The sequence below is a fragment of the Hydractinia symbiolongicarpus genome, chromosome 12 (assembly GCF_029227915.1).
Source record: "Hydractinia symbiolongicarpus strain clone_291-10 chromosome 12, HSymV2.1, whole genome shotgun sequence".
Taxonomy (NCBI): Eukaryota; Metazoa; Cnidaria; class Hydrozoa; order Anthoathecata; family Hydractiniidae; genus Hydractinia; species Hydractinia symbiolongicarpus.
The window spans coordinates 10811182-10822727 of NC_079886.1; the positions used below are offsets into that span (position 1 = coordinate 10811182).

The 11546-nt window shown below is 33.3% G+C and overlaps 1 protein-coding gene across 3 annotated transcripts in view; it reads left to right on the forward strand.

The window, feature by feature from the left end:
• Positions 1-11546, forward strand: part of LOC130622008 (mucin-17-like) — a 42521-nt gene that overhangs the window by 11940 nt on the left and 19035 nt on the right. For all 3 annotated transcript variants that reach the window (XM_057437401.1, XM_057437403.1, XM_057437402.1), the window contains exons 2-14: positions 2486-2742; positions 3187-3367; positions 3816-4010; positions 5047-5377; positions 5535-5773; positions 6492-6946; positions 7689-7842; positions 8071-8655; positions 8763-8936; positions 9674-9776; positions 9855-10144; positions 10338-10460; positions 11040-11117. In XM_057437401.1, the coding sequence (XP_057293384.1) occupies positions 2486-2742; positions 3187-3367; positions 3816-4010; positions 5047-5377; positions 5535-5773; positions 6492-6946; positions 7689-7842; positions 8071-8655; positions 8763-8936; positions 9674-9776; positions 9855-10144; positions 10338-10460; positions 11040-11117 (3165 nt within the window). The remainder of the gene's footprint in view (positions 1-2485; positions 2743-3186; positions 3368-3815; positions 4011-5046; positions 5378-5534; positions 5774-6491; positions 6947-7688; positions 7843-8070; positions 8656-8762; positions 8937-9673; positions 9777-9854; positions 10145-10337; positions 10461-11039; positions 11118-11546) is intronic.

Here is an 11546-nt window from a genome sequence, read left to right on the forward strand (position 1 = left end):
CTCTTTCTGTCTCTCAGACTGGCGCACATCCACCTAACCATTCTCATATCATTCCTTTCTAAACGGTCAAGATCTTCCTGCTTCACTGCCCATGTCTCACTACCGTACAACATAACACTTCTTACACAGGCCTCATACAACCTACCTTTTACCTCAATTGACAGGGCTCTGCTAGTCAACAAAGGAAGTAACTCTCTGAACTTTTTCCAAGCAGAACATATCCTGCAAGTAACACTTCTTCCAACACCCCCTTCACTGCCCAACATATCACCTAAGTAACAGAAGCTCTCAACTATCTCTAACGAGCCACTGTTGTACAACATTAAAGCTGGAAATACTTCATTCTCTATAATCTCACCTTTGCAACGCTTGCATACAAACTGAATGTCAGCTCTTAACCTTCCACTAATTTTACTGCACTTCTTATGTACCCAATGCTTGCAAGTCTGACAAAAAATTGAGTTACTACCAACCCCTTTCCTGCAAACTCCACAAGGCCACTTTTCAACTACAAGGTCACACTTGGCTGCAATGCTACTAATCATGACTTTAGACTTTGCTGTGTTTACCTTTAGCCCTTTCTCTTCTAGTCCTTTCTTCCACTTCTCAAACTTTTCAACTAATTCTTCCATCGACTCTGCTATGAGAACCAAATCATCTGCATACAATAACTCCCATGGACAACCTGTTCTGAACTCCATTGACAGCGCTTCTAAGACTAGAATAAACAACAAAGGACTAAGTACAGAACCCTGATGTACACCAACATTTACACTAAATTCATCACTAAGTGAATCGTTAATCCTGACACGACTTCTAGCATTGCTGTACATAGACTGTACCATCGTAACTAGCCACTCATCCACACCTAATTTTCTCATAGCCCACCAAATAACTTTACGTGGCACTCTATCAAAAGCTTTCTCTAAATTTACAAAGGCAAAATAGAGATTCTTTCTCTTTTCTAAATACTTTTCCTGAAGCTGTCTGAGTAAAAATATTGCATCTGTAGTGTCACGCCCTGAAACAAAACCAAATTGCATCTTATCTATATCAATTCTTTCTCTAAGTAACTTGTCAATCACTCTTTCAATAACTTTCATTACTTGATCAACCAACTTCAAACCTCTATAGTTACCCCTTTCTAATGCATCACCCTTGCCCCTAAAAAAATTCACTATTACACTCGACTGCCACTCACTCGGAATAGCACTATCCTTTATAATCTGGTTAGCAAGACTTGTAATAAGCTCAACTCCAATATATCCAGATGCTTTTACCATCTCTGCAACAATACCTGATACTCCTGCAGCCTTGCCAACCTTTAGTTTCCTAATAGCCTCCACTACTCATTCTGTCTTGATCTGCATAGCTGGCCCTTCTACAACATCATCATCAGACAAATTATCCTCGTCCCAATCAAACTCAGTGTTAAGCAACCTCTGATAATGATTCTTCCAAGCTACCCTTTTCTCCTCCTCTGTGCTAGCCAAAACACCTTCATCATTACGTATACACTTCTCACCTACAACATCTTGATTAGTCTTCTTCATTTGCTTTGCTATCTTGAATACCTCATTGCCCTGGTTTTCGTGATTTAAAAAACCATACTCAAAGGTATACCGTCACCTTAAATCTCACTACATACTTAAAAAAGTAAAACATACTAAGTCTCACTAAAAACTGAGTTTTTAAATTTTTTTTCTAAGAATAAATTAAAATTATGCAGGAACATTTCTCCAGTTCCTAGGGTAATATTTTCCAACAGCATATTGTATTGTATTATCAATAATATTGAAAATCTTGACATGTTCTGGGATAAACCAAATGAAAATTAACATATCCACTTTGCCTGTTACAGACAGACAAAGAAACTGCAGAATTTATATAATAGGTTTTTCTGCAAATTATAGTAAAAAAAAAGAGAAGAAAATATAAAACATTTAATTTAGAATTTTCAAACTTTGTAAATTGCCTTCATATTTAAAAATACTTATACTAACTAGTTTTTAGTGTTATTTTTAGCTTCATTTTATATTTCCCATGTGGATTTTTTTCATACCATTTTAGTGAGTCCCTTTTTGAAAATAGCAGGCAGTTCATCACTTGAACACTAATTAAATATTTTTGATCAATAAGGGGAACATTCAATGCACTAATTAGAGTAAATACAGCGCACCAGAGAAATGCAAAGAAGTCGAACAAAAATTTCATCAAAAAATATAATTTGGAAATTTATGTATACTGTTGTTTGGTTTTCTTTCGAAAATTTATGTTATCATTCATGAAACTGTGGACAACTTTATTGAAACGAAAAATACAACTTGATAATATTAATATCTTTCTAATAATGAATCTGAAATTTAGAAATTTAGAGTGAAATTTAACCCTATTTATATGCTGCAATATTGATGGATATTATTAATGTGTTTAGCTATCTCCATTTACTGTAAATTTTATGTTATTTCTTAATATTTTTTTTTAGTATTTGGACAAAAAGCAGTCAACAAAACACATTGCAACTATCCAGCGGATGTTGTCTTTCTTATTGATGGATCTGCCAGTGTAGGACAAGAATTTAATAAACAAGTAGAGCTAGTTAGCAATATTGTTAAGCATCTTGGTGGAGTTTCAGAATATGGCTTACATGCAAGTGTTGTTGTGATCAGTACAAATTCATTTGTCAGTGTAAAACTAAATGACTATTATGATAACAATGATTTTAATGAAGCCATACATAATGTGAGTTAAAATATTTAGTATTTCACACTAAGTTCAAATAAAATTGTGTCGTACAACTAAAAATCACTGCGGTGAATTGAAATTATAATAGGGACTACTACCCATGTGATTTGAAACAATTAAAAAATGAAATGTTGTTTTCACAAATGCTGAATTGTAAATTTCTTTGTAAAAAATATATTGTAGTTCACAAACTGCAAATTGTGAATAACTTACTCAACCATTGTAGCATACTGTATAATTAGTGTATCCATTGATTTCTAAAAGCTAGCAGGAGATAGGTTAGAAATTAGATTTGATGAAGGAAAACTGTGGAATTTTTAAATGAACTTTATGGATTTTCCTTTCACATTTAATGAAAAAACATTTTTCTACTGGTTGTGGTTTAACAACTGCTCACTAAATCTTCTTGTTGATTTGTTTTTATTTTTTGTTTTCTTTTAGATCAATTACCCACGTGGTGCAACGAGAATTGACTTAGCGTTGCTACAAGTGGAACAAAAAATTCTTAAACATGCTCGCCCTGGTGTGCCAAAATTTTTAATTTTACAAACAGATGGTGCCCAAACACAAACTGCTGGTTATGTCAACCCAAAACTTGTAATGAACAGATTGGTTCAAAAAGGTAAGTGGTTTAAAATTGAAGAGTTTAGTGCTTTGAATTTTTTAAAGGGATTGCCTTGAGTGGCTGTTAGACGATCCATTTTGTTGAATTCAGTTTGTCAAATTCGAAAAATTTGATTGTGTATCATATGCATATGAATCGAATTTGACAAAATGGATCATTACTTTAAAAAGCAAAAAATGGCCGAGATATTATATTAAGTCTAATTTTGTGAGGTAAATTTTTTTCAGCCTTAAGGTTAATAAAAAGGCTCTTTAACAAGATTTCAGCTAGACACTTATTATTTATTAAAAAAGACATTATTTTAAAGACCTTCAGTGTGATTATTAAGCTTTAAGCCATGCTTGCTTAACTTTTAACTGTTTTCAATTATGACTGAAACCTAAGGTTTAGTCCTTGGTTTCTTACAAAAAATGTTTCAATAACAAATACTTGTATTTAATCTTAGATGTGAAGCCGTTCATAGTTGCCATAGGAAGCGACGTGCACTTACCAGACCTGGAAAATCTTATAACGAGGGAAGCATACATTCCTTCTCAAAATAAGTTGGAAGATATTTTTCAAGCTAAAGATTCTTCACATTTAAACAAGGAAGAATTTATTCAAAAAATATCAACATCTGTTTGTTCGTATTCTGGAAAAGGTAAAAATACTTTTTTTTGTGACATACTGTTGTGAAATTATTTTTTGTCTCAACAAGACACGTTTATTGTGTTTGTGTAATCAAGTCTTTATCAAAAAATAGGAGTCGCTTTGAAGTGGTCTAAAAATGTGGTTTTCAGTTATTTCAACAATAACGTAAAGCAGGAGACATGATGTACATTTGTTTGGCGAAAAATAAATCATTTTTATTTACTGTGTATTTTAGACTTCCTTCTCCATAGCTAATTATTCTTTTTACTTGCTTAAAATCAAAGCAGAGACAGTTTACAATATAAACATTGTAAAATTTTACTTCAGTTTATCAAGTATTAAGTGTTACCTTTTCATGGGCAGGAAATGTTTAAGTTATTTTCTTTATAGCATTCTTTTTTTTTTGTTTGCATTACTGCGACAGACATTTGTAACAACAACAAAACCATGAGAACAAAAACACAATGTTAAAAATTCTTTCATGTTTATAAGTTATCTAGCTAATTAAGTAAAGCGTCTAAATAAATGCTTTAGTTTTTGGCGAGAATTCTTTTCACCATGCTTATGACTAAACTTGCCTTAGTGGTAGTCTGTTATGTTGCATTGACGCCACGCACAGTTTGTAAGTATTTTGACATTAAATTTGACCGGAGCTCAAGATTGCGTTAATATCTTCATCTCTTAGCAGTGACTCATACTTAATCGATGATTTAATAATACTTTAACTTAGCACATAGTATAATGAAGGGAATGAAAAATTTCAATTGTGTTTACTAATGGAGAAAGACTCGTACCAATGAAAGCATCTAGAACGGTTTCTTTGTCCTTTTTCGATATTCACCGTTTCCTTTAAAATGTCTAAATTTTGAATTGCGAATCGACTTAATAAAAATTAATCGTATAAACGTGTTGCTTCAAAAAAAATGTCTTAAATATTTCGCGACGACCAAGCTTTGTAAAATTAAAGATCTGCCAAAAAATCGACGTTTAAAGTCTATCTTGAGGCATTGAACTTGCATATATATTCTTGTATGCATATAATTTAGTGACATCAAATGGTTACAATGTTGCAGCTGATATCGGATTCTTACTTGATACAACATTGGAAGTGAAATCACAAGTTACACTACTTAAACACTTTACGTCATATTTTTATGTATCTCCAACACACACGCAATTTGCCTTACTCGAATACTCCACAGAACCTATTGTACGATTTAAGTTCAACGATGCTACGAATTCTGAGCATCTTTCATTATTAGTAAAGAACAATGAATTTATAAAAGCCAGCCGTCAAGCCAGGCTTGATGTTGCATTAGACTTTGCATATAAAAGTTTGTTTACGAGTGCGTATGGTGCTAGAACACGTGTCCCTAGGTAGGTAGCTAACCTTTTTATATGTTATTTATCTTGTATGTTGCTCAGTGTTTCATTTACCATAACCTTTAAAAATTGAGAGTTGCGGAAAGTCCGCGAAATCGGCTTCTCGCAAAGGTTTTTAAAAAAATGCAAAATAGTTTTGTGAACTTTCTAGGGTGTTGCTAGTTTGTTCAGATGGGTTGGCGTTATCAGAAGAGCATAGCAAATCCGTATTCAAGTATTTACAGTTACTGAAACAAGCTGGTGTACTGGTCTATCTGGTGTCTGTTGGCAAGATCAATGCTGAAATCGGTCTTGTCGCTGCTAATAGAGCGTTTTATGTCAATGAGATTAAAGATGTTGTGAATTCAAAATTTCAAGACAACATGGGAAAAGTTGTCCTTTCAGGAATATGTACGTGTTTTTTTCATTTTTTATTGTTTATCGGAGGCGAGATCATCCTAGCGACGGAAAGGCTGATTTAGGCCGAAATTGTTTATTGTCGGTGGTTTAGCCTCGAAAGTTTCATAGTAATAATAACAGTTTGAAAGTTTTATTTAAATTAAGTAAGAGTAATGAATAAGTAAAATAAAACGTTGTCAATCATGCAGACAGTAGAATTTTTAAGGAAAAGTAAGGACACTTAATAACATTAACTCGAGGGACGTGAATTGGCGTCGTAGCGATGGCAAAGTAACGACATGCCGTCCAACGACCATAAATTGTGATCACTCAACTTGAGATATCGAAATAACGTTCCATATTAAAAATAATTAAATTTTACTTCCAACAAGTCTCAAGGTTACTAACCTTGATGTAGCAGATAACTGGAGTTTAAACACAAAAAATAGTTAGCGAAAAATAATGAAGATTTTTGAAAAAACAATAGCGAAGCCTAGGGGCTACCAGAGAAAACAACATATCAAAAGTGTGAAGCCTGAATCGGATTTAATGTCTGATTTCTTAATTCTTGACTTCTCTGAGTCTTATAGCCAAGGTTATAATAAATAAAGTGTATATTGTAAAGATAATAATAATTTTCTCCTGTGTTTTATGTCTTAAATATTATTTTGTGTTATCCACCTGGGTGTATCGTTAATCATTAATAAGAATATTTACCTCTTATCCATAGCTGAAACTCAAAGGAATTTAACCTTATCTGCAAAATGTCCAACAACATTAAACATTGGTTTTGTAATTGATGCTTCAGGAAGTATTGCGAGTCACTATTCTGATTTGCTTGATGTCATTGTGCGTCTCCTTGATCATTTTAATATATCGAAAGAAGGTAGCCATGTTGGCGCGATCTCTTTTAGTGATGATAGCAATACTGTAATTGGATTTGATGAGCACTACGATGTTGATTCGTTTAAACTAGCAGTGCGTTCATTACCTTTACCCAATGGGCAGACACGTATAGATAAAGCAATGAGAAAAGTGCATGAAGATCTAATGAAATCAGATTCTGCTTCGCGTCCTAATGTTGTAACCGTGCTATACATTTTAACTGATGGACTTCAAACATCATCAAGTGTGACTCTATCCCTGGAGAAATCTATCGATCAGATCATATCTTTAGGGGGCGAGGTATCATACATAATTTTTCTATGTAAAACGTTTTCGTCAGGTGTAAAACTTCACACAGGTACTTCCAAGAGTGACTGCAAGTGCATCCAAGTAAATACTAATGAATACTGGTAGCTATCAATGTCAAAGGGTGGCAGAAAAATTTATAAAAAAAGGTAGAAACAATATTTACTTCAACAATGAGAGAAAGTACCACCCCATTGCATTGGAATAGCACCAGAATTAAGGCTAAAATATTCTTTCACTTTTGTCATCGGAATAACTCTTAGTCATTCGTGATCACTTTTAGCCACAAGTAATATTTACTCGTAATCACTTGTTATCGTTTGTAGCCACTCGTGATCACTTGTAGTCATTGGTGGTCGCTAGTGATATGCAGACGTGGTCGATTGTCATATGTAGTCACTTGTGATCGCTATTAATATGTACTCGTGATAACTTGTTGTCGTTTCTAGCCAGTCGTAGTCACTGGTAATCACTGATGACTGGTGGTCCTTCTCGTGTGGAGAGTTGCATCTGATTGTAAGGTTTTTGACAGAGAAATAAATTTGACAATAGTTTACTTAATTGACTATTGAAAATTAAAGAGAAAAAAGTGGAAATTGAATATGTAATGAAAATGTTTGGACCTCTTCTTGTCTTTCTATTCTTCTTTCTTTTTACAAACATCGTTTGATTACTCGGTAGTTCAATTTTAAATCTTTTACTATTCATTTTGCAGCTTATTCTTTCTTCTTTTAAGACATTTGTTATTGCTATTGGAGAAGACGTTCATAAAAATAATCTTCATGCTTTGGTGCAGAGCGACAAGAATGTCTTTCATGCACCAACATATGACCAATTAAATTCTGACGCATTTATCACATCCATATCACAAAAAACATGCGACATTGTGGGTAAGTGTTTTTATGCTGTTATGCTGAAAAATGCAAGGGAGTTTATTTTCTAAATTCAACTAAAGCGAAATGTGAGAACTATACAAATGATAGAATCTGCATGGATAAAGCTTAGAAGTTTACATGTTTTGCACGATAAGAAAACTAGATCGTAACTCAGCTACCATTTTTAAAAACAGTTTCACTAAGAAGCTTCCTAATAATTTGTTGATTACTGATTTTATTTAGCGGAAAGGAAGATGATAATTGAGTCGCCATTGGATGTTGCAATTATTCTGGATGATTCAGATGCATCAAAACATTATTTCCAAATGCAAAAAGATCTTGTTAAATCATTCTCACAGAGAATTACTCTCTCAACAAGTGGTATCAGATTAGGGATTGGGATAAGCTCTTTAAATACTTCAACCCCAGTTCTCTTAAAAGATAGTTACACTCATGAAAAACTTGTAGGAAAAATCGATGGATTTCAATATCTAGGTGGAAGTAGTAGAATTGATAAGGCGCTGAATGAAGTGACGTATAACTTGTTTTCTCCACAAAATGGTGGTAGGAAAAACGCTAAGAAGGTCGTCTTGCTATTCACAGATGGCATCCAAACTTCAAATCGAGCAGAAGTATTTAGAGAAGCAGAAAAGTTAAGGAAATTAGGCGGGAATGTATTCATCATAGTTTATGGTGATGTCTATGACTATGACTTGCTGCGAAAAATTGCCGGTAGCGAAAAGAAAATATTTTTTGTTGAAACTTCCAACGCTGCTGATTCAGTAAACACACTTAAGAAACTATTGGACTTCACGAGAAAAGTTTCAGGTTGGTTTTTTCGCTGCTGTTACACCGTTAGCTTGTAATAAACACTTTGTTTGTAACATCTGTTAACCCTAATTTTTACAATAATTCTTCTATAATCCTCTCTTTAGAAGAGCCTTTTTCACAAGTTAGAAAAACTGCTACCAACTGGTTTCCTTCATCATTTGGTATTTGGCAGGATGAAGATAACATGTTTACTGGCTACCTACCTGATGTGGATGATGAAGTATGGCATTACGGACCTGCTCGTATATGGTCTCAGCCAATACAACGCTCTCGTTACAGTATGTTCATTTTCAACATTTTCTGACATTTTTTGTGTATGATTTCTTAAATTTGTTTATATTCGCCATATTGCTTTCCCTTGCTCTGTCTGGTATGCTGTATACACGTTTTTATTAAGCAGTCAACCAAAACAACTAGCGCTTGGAGGAAGGTCGTTTTATTAAGAGTAAAATTTTATTAAATTAAAGTTATGTTGCTGTGAATTTTTGGTTTAATTCAAAAAATATGTTGTTAAGCAACTTTTAAACTTGCTTGCTTATATTGATAAATATATCAAAAAAGGGAGCAACCTTTTTACTTTTAAGTAAAAATGTAATTCTCTACTTAGATATAAAAATACTAAATAACCAATTGACACTGTAACTCAACGCCCTGAGTAGAAATTATTTTACTAACGCCCACTTTGTTAACACTGCATCTAATCAAAGATTGAATGATGGGAAGGGCATACCGACGTAAAATTCAAATTTCCCCACGTACACTTTGTATGTTCCTGGCAAGTGGCATCCAAAATTTTTGCAAAACCGGGGGTTCATGTTATGAATAATTTATTCTCATTCCAATATTCTTTGTACACAAAAATTGCTGACGTCAACACAGATATAAATCTGTTTTTTATGTCCTCCCCCTCACCCAAATCATAAAAATTGGGTTTAAATCGTCATACTTCTGTCTTTAGTGTCCCTCTAAATTAATAGGTTTACACGGTTTCTAACTCTTTCTTATTATTACATAGTCATCGAAACGCAAATAAAACCCGTGTCGACATCTAATCATTCTGGTTATGGTGCTTGTGGTCACGTGTTCAAATATAAGTTGGGAAGCACACGTTCTTCAAAGTAAGTTAATTTTTTGTTTTTTTATGGAGGTTATGCGAGTGAATTTTACTAAAAGATGGGTGACGGGCTTTCTTTCAGGATGGTAACTCAAGCATGGGGATATTTTCTTTGGGTGAACCAGTTTCTATATATCAGTTCAGATGGTTCGGAAAGTAGTCCGCGTATCAAATTTAAGTACCAGTCAGGTGATTGGTTAAACTTAAAATCTGTTGTCGACGGAGTTAATGTGAAACTTTATATTAATGGCATCTTTATAAAATCATTAAAACTCACTGGTGACGGGGCTGATTCGCCGACAGATAATTATGTTGGTTTGTGGTGTCATCGATTAGTATTTATGGCAGGGAGAGACTTTAAGGTCACACCGTGTAAGGACGAGTTTTTATAATATTTATTCATAATGTACTTAAATCCTTGTCAACTGCAGTTTCGTACTTTATTATTCAAATTTTCAACCTATATTTCCAAAGGACATATAAAACGAGCCCTGCTGAAAATTTGATTTTAATGTTTTTCTTTCAATGATGTATATATGAAATTTGTGTTTTTTTCAAACGATAGTGCATGATTCGTGCTTAATTCGTAATGGAGGTTGTTCACAAGTCTGCAATTCTTCTCCATACGCCTACCAATGTGGATGTCACGAAGGCTATCGGTTGAAAAGGGATGGCAAAACATGTGAAGGTATTTTCAAATTTTGAGTACATTTCTATTTGAACCTAAATAATTTCACGTCGTAAAATAAATCAGTGCAATAATCTACCTAAGAAAAATAATTTTCGCGGGAATTAATTTTTCACGAATTTTGCGAGTTTGTGTCAATTTATTTGAAAACTCTCTATTCGTGAAAATTAATTCCGCGAAATTTGGATCTTTTCTTCCTTATAAAAAACGATTTACACCAAGCTTTTTCTTCTGATTTACCTAGAACTGCGTATAAGATATTAGCGATATGTCTCAAGCGATATGTCTCAAAAAAATGTCAAAAAATAGCATAAATTTAGAAGCAAAATGTCCTTTTTCAATTCCTTTTTCGCGAAATTCGCGAAATTTAATTGCTGCGAAATATTAGGAGTTGCCAACTTTGCGAAAATTATTTCTCGCGTCATTTAATTCCCTTAGGTGATTTTTAGAGTATTTTAGATCTTTTAGCTAACCTCTTTCTACTGTCGCAGTAAGAAATTTTGTCTAAATATTTTAGAAAAAGTTCTAATCTTTCAGGTCTTTAAAAATATATAACATGTCAATGTTATTGTTTTCTAGATCTTAACGAATGTCTTGAAGTCAATGGTGGCTGTGATAACGCTTGTGAAAATTTACCAAGACACTACAAATGTAGAGGTAATACGAATAATTATATGTGTGTAATGATCTACCAACTCAGTGCAAAATATGCAAAAAAATATACGACAGTAAATATCTCGTCCCTTTTAATAGAGCAGCTCACATTCTCTCCTACTTATAAAAACATACATTAAGAACTACAATTTCCGGCGGAAAAACTTTTCGACACAATATTTTATTTCACAGAAAATTTTTCGCACACGATTTATAAATTCAAAAAATGTATGGGTAAGTATTTTCAACAAAAATTTTAACCAAATTTCCTAAGCAATGATTACGGGAAATGACAAAAAATGAAGTCTAAAAGTATTTATAGTGTACATATATTCAATCAAGATCTAAAAAAGGACTTTCAGGATCCAACTTTATTGATAGAGCCTCAGACAAATGTGAAAATAGCAAAAATAATAAGTTCTAACACTGCAG